Source organism: Dermacentor andersoni, chromosome 1, assembly GCF_023375885.2.
Source record: "Dermacentor andersoni chromosome 1, qqDerAnde1_hic_scaffold, whole genome shotgun sequence".
NCBI classification, from domain to species: Eukaryota; Metazoa; Arthropoda; class Arachnida; order Ixodida; family Ixodidae; genus Dermacentor; species Dermacentor andersoni.
In genome coordinates, this window is record NC_092814.1 from 10,135,596 (window position 1) to 10,152,051 (window position 16,456).

Below are 16,456 nucleotides of genomic sequence, written 5' to 3' on the forward strand. Positions count from 1 at the left end.
TTGTAGCAATTGCTACAATTCAGTGGATGTCTCACTTTCCCTTTGTTAATCACTTGTCTCCACCTTGCGGGTGTCCGCAGAAGTATTGCGTCAAACCCCTGCCTTTGTTTCGAGTTGTTGGTAAGTTCGACTTCACCCTGCCATCTGCTAGCCGCCTGGTTAGCTCAGGTGGTAGAGCGGCTGCCCCGGAAAGGCGGTGGCCCCGGGCTTGGGTCCCGGACCAGGACGAATTTGTCTTCAACTGCGGGGCCTTTCTTTCGAGGAACCCGTATGGGTATTCTTTGTAGCAATTGCTCCAATTCGGGAGATGTCTCATTTTCCCTTTGTTAATTACTTCTCTCCACCTTGCGCGTGTCCGCAGAAGTATTACGTCAAACGCCTGCCTTTGTTTCGAGTTGTTGGTAAGTTCGATTTCATCCTGTCATCTGGTAACCGTCTGGTTAGCTCAGATGGTAGAGCGGCTGCCCCGGAAAGGCGGAGGTCCCGGACGAGGACGAATTTTTCTTCAAATGCGAAACATTTCTTTAGAGCAACCCGTATGGGTTTCCATCGTAGGAATTACTACGATTCGGTGGATGTGTCAATTTGTTATTGTTAATTGATTCCACCTTGCGCGTGTGTACAGAAGTAGTACGCAAGCCTCTGCTTTTGTTTCGAGTTGTTGGTAAATTCGACTTGATCCTGCCATCTGCTAGCCGCCTGGTTATCTCAGATGGTAGAGCGGCTACCCTGGAAAGGCGGTGGTCCCGGACGAGGACGAATTTTTCTTCAACTGGGAATTCTTTCTTTCGAGGAACCCGTAATGGTTTCTTTTGCAGCAATTGCTACGATTCGGTGGATGTCTCATTTTCTTTGGTAAGTATTTTTATTTAACCTGTGCTCTTAATATTGCCTCTATTATTTGTCATTGTTCTGCTTTCCACACGCACTCCTGCAATGCCCTGTAGGGCTGCAGTATGTACAAATAAAGAATAAAATAAATTAAGGACCTTCAATACGCTGTTAAAAAATTACTGCATATTTCATTTCCCCATCCTCATCTAGCATACAGCAGCCTAGTATGGGCAATATCTAACAACGCTAATTGCAACCGTCTAACTGCGATGCAATAGAATCTTATATATTCTCTAGAAACTATCCAGTCTTGAGAGCAATCAATTTATGCCTTTATATACGTTGCCACTTTCAAGAGTGTTACAAAATTCGTTTAAAGGCCGTCATTTGCAATACAGGTAAGGAAGCCTATACATTTAGTAACACATGCCTTAGTCGTGATATGTAGCATGACCTACGCGTCAATCTGTTGTTCTCTTTACGGACGCCCAAAAATGTGGAACTCAATTGATAGCCAGATAGTAACTTGGTATGGTGAATATCGCCGTTTGTTACACGTGAGTTTAACATGTAGAAAACTTTTTTCCTGCTTTAGAAATCTTAGAGAAACTTTTCAATCGAGGTTGATCAAACCGTGGTTCTTTAGTTCTATTTTGAGGATGCACATAATAATGTGTCTACGCTCCCATGTAATCACGTTCTCTGTGTCATTTCCTTGATTATTACTCTAATCCATGTATTCCTGCGTCCGTGTGAAAGCTTTTTATTGCCACGGAAATGATATTGACACTGCAGACGCACTTCTGCCATCGGCGTGGCCGTTCCGTCCAAGGGCGACAATATCGCCGCCGCGACCCGCGTGCTGCGTGCGCGAGTCGGCGTTCACGGATCAATCTTACGACCGCGAGGTAGCAAAGCGGGGAGCAAGCGCGCCGTCTTCCGTCACGCTGCAGGGTGGAAGCCTGGACGGCCGCGGTATCTTGAACGCCATCTGAGACGGGGACAGAGTCCGCCGTGACCTGTTTCGCGGCTTAGTTCGCTTTCACTGACACGAGAGGCAGCACGAAGATCCATTCGCTCGCTGCTGCTGCCGCTCTTTTTCACTGCAGCGTTTTGACAGCGAGTGTTCCCGTTCATCGAGTGACAAGTGTTCATTTTTGCGGGTTCACTATCCTTGTTAACTTAGTTGGTATGCCTATGATTAGAAGTTTATAGGCCGATAAAACAACTATCCGTACTTCATATAGCTGTCCACTAATGTGCTATCGCCTTTCGGGCGAAACTCCAACTTTTTCCTGTAAATGTATACTTATCATCTGAAATAAAACCTCTATATTATTTCCCCTATGTGGTCCAATTGAATGTGTGCTATATATATCTTCCCTAGTCTTCTAATTATTTTTGACACAGCCTTCTTCTTTTCATGATGTACGAGTGTTTCTTATAATTCTGTGTTGCTTGAAATCTGACTGGCAATGAATTGCCCGGAAGCTTTATCGCAATGCATGCACCGCAGGTCTTTTTTGTCAAGCCTCGTGGGCAGGCTTTAAATATGTCTCACTAAACTGAAATCATTTTCTTCCTCTTGCGCAGCACTAGAAGGCATACCATTGTGCTCTGTCTAGCGGTGGCAGGCGTACCTGTGGTCCGTTGGCCCTCCAGGAATCGAACTGCAAGATAGAGTCATCACGTCAGACGACATTCGGGACGCATTCAAGATGTTTCAAGACACTTCAAAGAACGCAGTAATCAGAAAATGTTTTCTATTTCTTTTTTTGGTGGGGGTGGGGGGTGAGACACCGTGTGATTGAATGTTTGGCGAAACATAATTGGCTAAGGGTTTCCAAAGGCGCTCATATTATCAATGGGCTACATCGCATGTGTGCAAGCAAGAAGTCGCTCCTATTCTCCCTCAGGCGAGACCCCGCTCCATACGCCAGATCGAATGCTTTTCGAGCGGGTGTCCACTCCTGTTTACCTGCTTGTTGTTTTTTTGTAGCTCGATTGCTTAAAATCATAAACACACACAAACGGGTTTGTATCTATATCAGCAGCAGCATACCTTTATGTATATGTCTTTGTCCATCTCTCTCTCGCGCAGCGATCTCTAGTTAACCATGTCTTGCGCTAGCTGATCCCAATTTGCGCCCTCAAATTTCTCGGTTTTTTCGGCCCAACCAATTTTCTGCCGTCCTTGACTAGGCTACCCTTCTCTTAGAGCCCATTTGGTCCCTCTAATGGTCCACTGGTTATCTGTTCTACGCAATACATGTCCTGCGCTGCTAAATTGTTTAAAGCGAAGGTTTATTTCCCTCTTCCCTAGACTTTTCCGCTGCAGCTCCTGTAGCTGTCACGCACACGGCATCGGCAGGTGGTTCACAGTGTATATATATATATATATATATACTTGGGAGGAGTGCGGCAGAGAGTAAAGACGACGGGAAAAACTCGTTTGGATGTTTCCACTTCGCGTAACTACAGTTACCTCTGGATTACCCTCGGCGTGGTTACAATTCGCTCTTCGCGGCTGCAATTATAGATGAGACCCCACAAAAGCATTGCAGAAACGTCAGCGCTTACCTTTGTAATAACGTGCAACACTGCAGAAGAAAGGTAGATAGAATGGTACATAGGAGGTAGGGAGAGGTGACAGAGAATAGGTAGAACACGCGTAGTCGCTAAAAGAGTGAATAACAGCCTTGCTTCTGTTCGCTCGCAGTACCTTTTCTTAAGTCTCTCACCCCCTTGACACCCCTCCTGCGCAAGGTTTCAAATACCTGAACACTACCGTTCATGAGGGGAGTGACCCGAGTAATGTGCGCTGAATAAACCCGCTAATAATGAGTAAGATCTTTAGCACTCAGAATTTCTTTTTGTCCATTCTCAATTTGATCAACGCACCACAATATGGCTGGCGTGTTCGTCGACCATGTCAAACCACGCGTAACGAATTTATTTTCTTGCGCCTCTCACCCCCTGGCCCCTTGACACCCATCTTGGGGAACTTGACTGATACGTGAACACTACCGTTGGTTAGGAGGGTGACGCCAGGAATGCACCGAGAATAACCCCGCTACCAACGAGTAAGCTCATGAGCCCTAAAGTTTTGTTCTTATTTTGCACATTCTATTAAAATTGATCAGCATACCACATAAAGGTTTCCATGTTCGTCTACCATGTAAAACCACGCGTAATGAATTCCATTTCTTGCGCCTCCCACCCCCTGACAATTTGACATCCATCTCGTGAAAGGTGTCTGATCCCTGAACACTACCATTGATGAGGGGAGTGACGCTAGGAATGCACCCTGAATAATCCCGCTACCAACGAGTAAGCTCTTTAGCCCTCAGGTTTTTTTTTTTCAATTTTTTTGCATATTCTGCTCGATTTGATCAGCGCTTCACAATACTACTTCCGTGTTCATCTACCATGTAAAAGCACGCGCAACAAATAAATTTTCTTAACCTCTCGCTCCCTGACACCTTGACACCCGTCGTGAGGTATATGTAAGATAAATGAACACTACTGTTAATGAAAGGAGTGACACCATGAAGGCACCGTGAATAACCCTGCTTCCAATCAATAAACCCTTTAGCCTTCAGGTTTTTCCCTTTTTTGAACATTCTAATGAATTTCATCCGCACACTCCAAAATGGTCTTCGTGTTCCTATCCCAAGTAAAAGCACGCGTAACAAATTCCTTTTCTCACGCCTCTCCCCGTCTGACCCCTTGAGACCTCTACTGGGGAACCTGTCAGATAGCTAAAAAAAACCATTGATGCGGGGAATGACGCCAGGAATGCACCGTGAATAACCCCACTACCAACGAGTAAGCTCTTTAGCCACCAGGTTTTTTCCTTTTTTTGCACATTCTAATAAATTTCATCAGCACACCACAAAATGGTCTTCGTGTTCGTCTACCAAGTAAAAGCACGCATAACAAATACCTTTTCTTACGCCTCTCAACCCCTGACTACTTGGCATCCCTCTTGGGGAACGTGTCACATACCTAAACACTACCATTGATGAGGGGAGTGACGCCAGGAATACACCGTGAATAAACCCACTACCAACGAGTAAGCTCTTTAGCACCCAGCTCTTTCCTTTTTTGCACTTTCTAATGAATTTCATCAGCACACAACAAAATGGTCTTTGTGTTCGTCTACCAAGTAAAAGCACGTGTAACAAATTTCTTTTCTCACGCCTCTCCCCCTTTGACCCCTTGACACCCCTGCTGAGGAACGTGTCCGATACCTAAACACTACAATTGATGAGAGGAGTGACGCCAGGAATGCACCGTCAATAAACCCACTACCAATTAGTAAGCTCTTTACCCCCAGGTTTTTCCATTTTTTGCACATTCTAATGAACTTCATCAGCACACTACAAAATGGTCTTCGTGTTCGTCTACCAAGTAAAAGCACGCGTAAAAAATTCCTTTTCTAGCGCCTCTCAACCTCTGACCCCTTGACACCCCTACTAGGGTACGTGTCAGATACCTAAACACTACCATTGATGAGGGCAGTGACGCCAGGTATGCATCGTGAATAACCCCGCTACCAACAAGTACGCTCTTTAACCCCCAGGTTCTTCCATTTTTGCACATTCTAATGAATTTCATCAGCACACCACAAAATGGTCTTCGTGTTCATCTACCAAGTAAAAGCACGTGTAACAAATTTCTTTTCTAGCGTCTCTCAACCTCTGACCCCTTGACACCCCTACTAGGGTACGTGTCAGTTACCTAAACACTACCATTGATGAGGGGAGTGACGCCAGCAATGCACCATGAATATCCCAACTACCAACGAGTAAGCTCTTTAGCCCCCAGGTTTCTCCCTTTTTTGCACATTCTGATGAATTTCATCAGCACACCACAATATGGTCTTCGTGTTTGTCTACCTATTAAAGCACGCGTAAGACATTCATTTTCTCACGCCTCTCCCCATCTGACCCCTTGACACCCCTGCTGGTAAACGTGTCAGATACCTAAACACTACCATTGATGAGGGGAGTGACGCCAGCAATGCACCGTGAATATCCCAACTACCAACGAGTAAGCTCTTTAGCCCCCAGGTTTCTCCCTTTTTTGCACATTCTAATGAATTTCATCAGCACACCACAAAATGGTCTTCGTGTTTGTCTACCTATTAAAGCACGCGTAAGACATTCATTTTCTCACGCCTCTCCCCATCTGACCCCTTGACACCCCTGCTGGTAAACGTGTCAGATACCTAAACAATACCATTGATGAGGGGAGTGACAATAGGAATGCATCGTGAATAACTCCACTACAAACGAGTAAGCTCTTTAGCCGCCAGGTTTTTTTTCCTTTTTTTGCACATTTTAATCAAATTCATCAGCACACCACAAAATGGTCTTCGTGTGCATTTACCAAGTAAAAGCACGTGTAAGAAATTCCTTTTCTCACGCCTCTCCCCCTAGGGACCCCTTGACAGCCCTACTGGGGAACGTGTCAGATACCTAAACACCACCATTGATGAGGGCAGTGACGCCAGGTATGCATCGTGAATAACCCCGCTACCAACAAGTACGCTCTTTAACCCCCAGGTTCTTCCATTTTTTGCACATTCTAATGAATTTCATCAGCACGCCACATACCAGCCGAACAAACCCCTTAAACTGGATAATCTTAGACCGATATCGCTGACCTCGTGTTTGGGCAAGCTCATAGAGAGGGTCATCAACAGGAGACTCAGTAGATACTTAGAAGAGAACAACCTCCTACCTAACACTCAATTCGGATTTCGCCCTCACCTATCGACCCAGGACGCCCTCTTGTACCTGTACAAGGATCTCCTTGAGACACCCCCTAAGTCACAGACAAGGGCCATCCTGGCACTTGATTTGAAAGGAGCGTTTGACAACGTTCTGCATAAAAATATTCTTCAAAGCCTCGCCGACACCAACTGTGGCGCCAGAACCTACAACTATGTCAAAAACTTCTTATCAGCAAGGCAAGCCACTATAAACTTCGGTGGAATAAAATCAGATCCCATCACTCTAGGCCCGAGAGGAACTCCGCAAGGGGCGGTACTGTCACCCCTTTTGTTCAATTTGGCTATGAAAGATCTCCCAGGCCTTCTCTCCGAAATCCCGGGTATCAAACACACATTGTATGCGGATGATATCACTGTCTGGTGCAACTCGGGGAGTGACGCCGAGATCGAGGAGCGTCTTCAAGCAGCAGCGGACACGGTGGACCAGTACGCCAGGGAAAGAGGCCTCCAGTGTGCGCCGGAAAAGTCCGAGTTGCTCATCCTGAAGAACCCGAGGACACCCCTGGCACAGAACATAACGGTGTATATAGACAACCACTCAGTACCGAAACCCACGGAGATCAAGATCCTAGGGCTCTATATCCCGCAGGGGCGACAGAATACCATCACTACGAAGAAGCTTACAACATCCACCGAGCGAATCCTCCGGATGATACATCGTATCAGAAATAAGCACCATGGCATGAAGGAAAGGGTCGTCATCCGCTTAGTGCAGGCTTTCGTGATTTCTCGGATAATGTACGGGACGGCATTCCTTAACCTCTCCAAGCCGGAAATTGAAAAGTTGGAGACACTGATCCGGAAGGCCTACAAGACGGCACTGGGCCTACCAAACTCCACGCCAACGGCAAAGCTCATGGCTCTAGGAGTACATAATACCCTCAAAGAGATGTGGGAAGCACAATACCTCTCACAACTCAATAGGCTCGCACTCACAAAACCAGGTAGAGATCTGCTCGAAAAGATCCATATTAATCTGCCCTATACGATAGACCAAAGGGAAGAAGTACCACGTGATGTGAGGAGACGCATCAACGTGTACCCCATTCCGCGGAATATGCATCCCGCATATAACATCGAAAGGAGAAAAGCAAGAGGGGAAGCCCTGCAGAAGAAATGGGACGAGCAACCTAACACCCTCTATGTGGACGCCGCAGGGCCAAAGAATGGAGTGGTGACTATTGTGGTCTCAACGCCTTCAGGATTGATGGTGAACTGCGCCTCGATGAAAACATCCAACCCCACTCACGCAGAGGAAGCAGCTATTGCATTAGCTATAGCATCTAACCCCAACGCCGATGTGCTCACTGACTCCCAGAACGCCTGTCGCAACTTCAATAATGGACTAATTCACCGGTCAGGGTTGTCATTGCTGACTAAGCATCCACCCAGCCAAGCCTCAGTCATCTGGTTTCCCGGTCACTTGGAACTACCAGGAGGAAACGAAGCCGCTCACAGGCATGCCCGAGCTCTTCTATACCGGGCGTCTCCCCTGATGACCGTGAAGAATGCTGGGACCTAACTGCTTTAGCAGTGTATGCTGACAACCTCGCACCATACAGAACAGCCAGGAAGGAGCACCCAACACCACATAAATCCCTCAATAAGTTGGAAGAGAACACTCTTAGGAGACTACAAACTAATACATACCCAACGCCAGCTAAGTTAGACCAGTGGTACCATACACTATACTCCCCGCAATGCCCACACTGTGGAGAGTTAGCTAACCTCTACCACATGGTGTGGGCTTGCCAATTTAATCCCATAGTTGACCCCATTCCAAATCCCTCAAAAGAGCAGTGGGAGGCTATTCTGCTCAGCGATGATCCTGACCGTCAGCACTGGCTGGTTGGGAGGGCCAGCGCAGCAGCAATAACCAGTGGGCTACCGGAATAGGCGGCCCACCCACGAGTTCTACGAATATCCTGAAAATAAAGATGTTTTCAATCAATCACACCACAAAATGGTCTTCGTGTTCATCTACCAAGTAAAAGCACGTGTAACAAATCTCTTTTCTAGGGCCTCTCAACCTCTGACCACTTGACACCCCTACTAGGGTACGTGTCAGTTACCTAAACACTACCATTGATGAGGGGAGTGACGCCAGCAATGCACAGTGAATATCCCAACTACCAACGAGTAAGCTCTTTACCCCCAGGTTTCTCCCTTTTTTGCACATTCTAATGAATTTCACCAGCACACCACAAAATGGTCTTCGTGTTTGTCTACCTATTAAAGCACGCGTAAGAAATTCATTTTCTCACGCCTCTCCCCATCTGACCCCTTGACACCCCTGCTGGTAAACGTGTCAGATACCTAAACAATACCATTGATGAGGGGAGTGACAATAGGAATGCATCGTGAATAACTCCACAACAAACGAGTAAGCTCTTTAGCCGCCAGGTTTTTTTTTTCCTTTTTTTGCACATTTTAATCAAATTCATCAGCACACCACACAATGGTCTTCGTGTGCATTTACCAAGTAAAAGCACGTGTAAGAAATTCCTTTTCTCACGCCTCTCCCCCTAGGGACCCCTTGACAGCCCTACTGGGGAACGTGTCAGATACCAAAACACCACCATTGATGAGGCGAGTGTCGCCAGGAATGCACCGTGAATAACCTCACTACCAAGGAGTAAGCTATTTAGCCCCCAGGCTTTTCCTTTTTTTTTTTTTGCACATTCTAATGAACTTCATCAGCAAACCAAAAAATGGTCTTCCTGTTCATCTACCAAGTAAAAGAACGTGTAACACATTCCTTTTCTCACGCCTCTCAACCTCTGACCCCTTGACACCCCTACTAGAGAACGTGCCAGATACCTAAACACCACCATTGATGAGGGGAGTGACGCCAGGAATGCACCGTGAATAACCGCACTACCAACGTGTAAGCTCTTTAGCCCCCATGTTTTCCCTTTTTTGCCTATTCTAATGAATTTCATCAGCACACCACAAGATAGTCTTCGTGTTCCTCTCCCAAGTAAAAGCACGCGAAACAAATTCCTTTTCTTACGCCTCTCCCCCTTTGACCCCTTGACACCCCTGCTGAGGAACGTGTCCAAAGCGTGAACACATCTGTAATCTTGTTTCTTCATCTGCCAGCAATATACTCGTACTAACAGAAACGTGGCTAACAGACGACGTCACCGATCCGGAAGTGTTGGCTGATTTGCCGCAATTTAACGTTTTTCGCAAGGACCGCAAGAGCTCACGAGGAGGAGGTGTTCTTATTGCCACTAACCAGCTGTTGCCTTGTTCTGTTATTAACATCCAATCGGAGCTTGAAATACTATGGGTAATCTGTCGTTCTATACCACAAATCGTCATACTAGGCTTCTGCTGCAGACCCCCCTCCAGTAATCCAATCTTTTCTTCGCAGTTAAACGATAGTCTGAATCAAATAACTGGCAAATATCCCAACGCGCGCATTATTCTTTTTGGTGATTTTAATTACCCCTCCATTGACTGGCTGAACCTAACACCAACAGGCAACACCGAAATAACTAACTTCGTTGTCGTTTGTTTGAATTTCAATCTCACCCAGTTAGTAACTGAACCCACACGAGTCACACATGAATCCTCCAACATCTTGGACCTTATTGTAACTAATCACCCAGAAAGTTTATCATCGCTTACTTACCTCCGCGAAATCAGCGACCACAAAGTTTTACACGCTACTTTCACAGTCACCCCTGAATCGCGTCAAACTTTCCACAAAACAATTCGCCTCTATGACAGAGGGAATTACGAAGAAATTAATAATCACCTGACGGCGTCATTTCCACACTTTGAGACGGGTTTCGATGATCGATCCCTGGAGGATAATTGGCTCACTTTCAAAACTAAAATTGCCGAACTCACCGCGACGTTTTTTCGCACCATCACATTTCGTGCAAGTCACAACAAACCATGGTTTTCAAAGCTCTTGAAGACACTCGAGAACAAAAAAAAGAGACTTTTCCGTGCAGCAAAACGCAACCCAAGCGCATGCGCCTGGGAGAAATATTACACAGCCGAATCAACATACCTGCAATCTATCCGTATTGCCAAACGCGATTTTTTCCAAGCTGACCTCCCCAAGATCCTAACAAATAACCCGAGGAAGTTCTGGAAAGTACTAAATCCTCAACAGGCTCCGATCATCACTCTAGCTAACCCACTTGGCGAGATGACAAGTGACATTGACTGTGCAAATATTTTTAACACCGCTTTCTCATCCGTCTTCACACACGAAACCGATATGCCACTTTCTACCGCAACTACCAACCTAAGTTTGCCTATGCCTTCAATCACGTTTTCTGCGCACGGCATTATATGTATTATAGAAAATATCAATATGTCATCTTCAGCGGGCGCTGATGAAATCACCCCCAAGTTCCTCAAAAATACTGGCCATGCTTTTGCACCGTATCTATCAAAACTTTTTGCACAATCACTTTCCACAGGTAGCATTCCCAGCGATTGGAAGGTGGGGAAGGTTGTTCCGGTCTTCAAATCAGGTAACAAAGAATCACCCCTTAACTACCGCCCCAACTCTTTAACAAGCGTGCCGTGCAAAATCATGGAACATGTCATTTATTCCCACATAATGAATTTTCTTGACTCTATTAATTTTTTTTCATCCTGCTCAACATGGCTTCCGTAAAAACCTATCCTGTGATACACAATTGGCTATTTTCATCCATGACTTGCATATGAACCTTGACTGTAACCTTCAAACTGATGCAATATTCCTGGACTTCGCGAAAGCGTTTGACAAAGTACCCCACGAACGCTTGCTATTAAAACTTTCATGGTTAAACCTTCATCCTAAGATTTTACAGTGGATAAGTGAATTCCTTGCTAACCGCACCCAGTATGTTTACGTTTATAATCAAGCCTCTAGTCCTCTTCCCGTAACATCAGGTGTCCCGCAAAGATCAGTCCTTGGCCCGCTATTATTTTTAATATACATTAATGACCTACCAACGCATGTCTCTTGTAACATCCGTATTTTCGCCGACGACTGTGTCATCTATCGCGCAATCAATAACACCTCTGATCAGCTCGCCCTCCAGAATGACTTAAACACCGTACAGGACTGGTGTAACCAGTGGCTCATGGAACTAAACCCCAATAAATGTAAACTCGTGTTTTTAGCCGAAAACGTAATCCTCTCCTCTTCTCATACAAAATCTCGCACGCCACGGTAGAATTAACTCACACTTATAAGTACCTCGGCGTAACATTGTCCAATGATCTAACCTGGAACGCACATGTCACAAAAATCATATCATCCGCTAACAGAACCCTTGGATTCTTAAAACGGCATCTACGACATGCCCCACAAAACGTAAAACTACTTGCTTACAAATCACTTGTCCGTCCTAAATTAGAATACGCCTCTGCTATTTGGAGCCCTAACCAATATTATCTAACAATTTCCCTAGAATCAGTACAAAGTCGAGCCACAAGATTCATATATTCATGCTATTCATATAACGTTAGTATATCATCATTAAAAGCAGAGGCAGGTTTAACATCTCTAGCTTGTAGACGTCGTATTACTAGTATGTGCTTGTTTCATAAACTTTATTACAGCTCACTTCGTCATCCGCCCTACATCAATCCGCCGGCACGTATCTCCCCCCGCATTGGTCATCCCCTTCAAGTTGCACGGCTTCGTACGCGCACTGCTACTTTCGCATCTTCATTCTTTCCACGCTCAGCCCCGGACTGGAACGGCCTTCCACACGACATCGCCGCAATCACCTGTACGTCCAAATTTCTGAATTGTATAACTACTATATTTAACAGCAAATAATTTATGTTCATTACGTGTTTTCTTTGTTTATTATGATTTATACATGTAACCCACCCCTTATGTAACACCCCGAACCCCGGGGGTCTTTAAGGTAATAAAGTGAAGTGAAGTGAAGTGAAGTGTCCGATACCTAAACACTACAATTGATGAGAAGAGTGACGCCAGGAATGCACCGTGAATAAACCCACTACCCACGAGTAAGCTCTTTAGCCCCCAGGTTTTTCCATTTTTTTGCACATTCTAATGAATTTCATCAGGACACCACAAAATAGTCTTCGTGTACTTCTACCAAGTAAATGCACGTCTAACAAATTCCTTTTCTCACGCCTCTCCCCCTCTGACCCCTTGACACCCCTAATTGGGAACGTGTCAGATACCTAAACACCACCATTGATGAGAGGAGTGACGCCAGGAATGCACCGTGAATAACCCCACTACCAACGAGTAAACTCTTTAGCCCCCAGGTTTCTCTCTTTTGGGCGCATTCTAATGAATTTCATCAGCACACCACAATATATTCTTCGTGTTCGTCTACCAAGTAAAAGCACGCGTAAAAAATTCCTTTTCTCCCGCCTCTCCCTCTCTCACCCCTCGACAGCTCTACTGGGGAAAGTGTCAGATACCTAAACACCACCATTGATGACGAGAGTGACGCCAGGAATGCACCGTGAATAACCCCACTACCAACGAGTAAGCTCTTTAGCCTTCAGGTTTTTCCATTTTTCGCACATTCTCATGAATTTCATCAGCACACCACAAAATGGTCTTCGTGTTCGTCCACCAAGTAAAAGCACGCGTAACAATTTCCTTTTCTCACGCCTCTCCCCCTAGGGACCCCTTGACAGCCCTACTGGGGAACGTGTCACATACGTAAACACTACCATTGAAGAGGGGAGTGACGCCAGGAATGCACTGTGAATAACCGCACTACCAACGTGTAAGCTCTTTAGCCCACATGTTTTCCCTTTTTTGCCTATTCTAATGAATTTCATCAGCACACCACAAAATACTCTTCGTGTTCCTCTCCCAAGTAAAAGCACGCGAAACAAATTCGTTTTCTTACGCCTCTCCCCCTTTGACCCCTTGACACCCCTGCTGAGGAACGTGTCCGATACCTAAACACTACAATTGATGAGAGGAGTGACGCCAGGAATGCACCGTGAATAACCCCACTACCAACGAGTAAGCTCTTTAGCCTTCAGGTTTTTCCATTTTTCGCACATTCTCATGAATTTCATCAGCACACCACAAAATGGTCTTCGTGTTCGTCCACCAAGTAAAAGCACGCGTAACAATTTCCTTTTCTCACGCCTCTCCCCCTAGGGACCCCTTGACAGCCCTACTGGGGAACGTGTCACATACGTAAACACTACCATTGAAGAGGGGAGTGACGCCAGGAATGCACTGTGAATAACCGCACTACCAACGTGTAAGCTCTTTAGCCCACATGTTTTCCCTTTTTTGCCTATTCTAATGAATTTCATCAGCACACCACAAAATAGTCTTCGTGTTCCTCTCCCAAGTAAAAGCACGCGAAACAAATTCGTTTTCTTACGCCTCTCCCCCTTTGACCCCTTGACACCCCTGCTGAGGAACGTGTCCGATACCTAAACACTACAATTGATGAGAGGAGTGACGCCAGGAATGCACCGTGAATAACCCCACTACCAACGATTAAGCTCTTTAGCCCCCAGGTTTCTCCCTTTTGGGCACAGTCTAATGAATTTCATCAGCATACCACAATATATTCTTCGTGTTCGTCTACCAAGTAAAAGCACGCGTAAAAAATTCCTTTTCTCGCGCCTCTTCCCCTCTGACCCCTTGACACCCCTACTGGGGAACGTGTAGGATAGGTCAACACCACCACTGATGAGGGGAGTGACGCCAAGGATGCACCGTGAATAACCCCACTACCAACGAGTAAGCTCTTTAGCCCCCAGGTTTTCCCCTTTTTTGCACATTCTAATGAATTTCATCAGCACACCACAATATGGTCTTCGTGTTCGTGTACCAAGTAAAAGCACGCGTAACAAATTCCTTTTCTCTCGCCTCTCCCTCTCTCACCCCTCGACAGCCCTACTGCGGGAAGTGTCAGATACCTAAACACCACCATTGATGACGAGAGTGACGCCAGGAATGCACCGTGAATAACCCCACTACCAACGAGTAAGCTCTTTAGCCTTCAGGTTTTTCCCTTTTTCGCACATTCTCATGAATTTCATCAGCACACCACAAAATGGTCTTCGTGTTCGTCTACCAAGTAAAAGCACGCGTAACAATTTCCTTTTCTCACGCCTCACCCCTTGGACCCCTTGACAGCCCTATTGGGGAACATTTTAGATACCTAAACACCACCATTGATGGGAGGAGTTACGCCAGAAATGCACCGTGAATAACCCCACTACCAACGACTAAGCTCTTTAGCCCCCAGATTCTTTCATTTTTTTGCATATTCTAATGAGTTTCATCAGGACATCACAAAATGTACTTCGTGTTCGTCTACCAAGCAAAAGCACGTGTAACAAATTCCTTCTCTCACGCCTCCCCACCTCTGACCCCTTGACACCCCTACTGGGGAACGTGTCCGATATCTAAACACTACCATTGCTGAGGGAAGTGAGGCCAGGAATGCGTCGTGAATAACCCCTCTACCAACGAGTAAGCTCTCTAGCCCCCAGGTTTCTCCATTTTTTTGCACATTCTAATGAATTTCATCAGGACACCACAAAATGGACTTCGTGTCTGTCTACCAAGTAAAAGCACGTGTAACAAATACCTTTTCTCACGCCTCTCCCCCTCTGACCCCTTGACATCCCTACAAGGGAACGTGTCAGATACATAAACACTACCATTGATGAGGGGACTGACGCCAGCAATGCACCGTGAATAACCCCACTACCAACGAGTAAACTCTTTAGCCCCCAGGTTTCTCCCTTTTGGTCACATTCTAATGAATTTCATCAGCATACCACAATATATTCTTCGTGTTCGTCTACCAAGTAAAAGCACGCGTAAAAAATTCCTTTTCTCGCGCCTCTTCCCCTTTGACCCCTTGAAACTCCTAACTGGGAACGTGTCAGATAGGTCAACACCACCACTGATGCGGGGAGTGACGCCAAGAATGCACCGTGAATAACCCCACTACCAACGAGGAAGCTCTTTAGCCCCCAGGTTTTCCCCTTTTTTGCACATTCTAATGAATTTCATCAGCACACCACAAAATGTTCTTCGTGTTCGTGTACCAAATAAAAGCACGCGTAACAAATTCCTTTTCTCTCGCCTGTCCCTCTCTAAAATTCCTTTTCTCTCGCCTCTCCCTCTCTCAGAGGAATTAGGCTCTTAGTAGTGAGACGTGTCCGCGTCGGCTCCCGCTTTATGGGCAGTTTTGACCGGATTTTTCTCTGTTTGGTGCCTAATTCTCTGCTCAGCGGATCCGCGAAGTTACACGGTATACCGGGATATAGGACCTTTTTCAGTGAGTGGACTGTACTTGATTTTACGGCCTTTCTCGTCTAGACTACGCCGCCGGAGGTGTTAACCCTTATCGCCGAGCCCGCCGTGCTCGTGGGCCGCGCCGGCTCCCCGGCCGCTTGACGCTTTTGTCATGATGGAATACGCTGTGGAAGGCAAAGATATTGCTCCGGAAGACGTTTCGGAGGATGCTGGCTGGAAAATTTACACCCAGAGGAATTCTACGACCAAGCCAAGGCCATCATACGGCGGCAACGCTGTTAGCCCTAACGGCGGGCCGGGACCCAAGAACGGCAAAATGAGTCCAAACTCGCCTGCTAGCGTCAAGAAGGGTATCATCCTTCGCGGTAAAATGCCTCCGCTGCCGGAAAATGATATCAAGATTATCGTCAGGATTAGGGGAGGTCTGAATATTGCTAAAATTGGTGCGGCCACGGTGGCTGATGCAATCGCGGCTGCTGCTTGCATAGACGAGGTAAAGCGAGAAGCGGACACGATCTGCCCCAATTATCAGCAGAATGTTGTGGTGATTAGCACGCCGGAAGAAG

The 16,456-nt window shown here is 46.2% G+C and overlaps 1 protein-coding gene across 2 annotated transcripts in view; it reads right to left on the minus strand.

Moving 5' to 3' along the window:
• LOC126545730 (uncharacterized) overlaps positions 1–16,456 on the minus strand; it is a 984,485-nt gene that overhangs the window by 737,103 nt on the left and 230,926 nt on the right. For both annotated transcript variants that reach the window (XM_055061186.2, XM_050193681.3), the window contains exon 3: positions 2,475–2,504. In XM_055061186.2, coding sequence (XP_054917161.2) covers positions 2,475–2,504 — 30 coding nt within the window. The remainder of the gene's footprint in view (positions 1–2,474; positions 2,505–16,456) is intronic.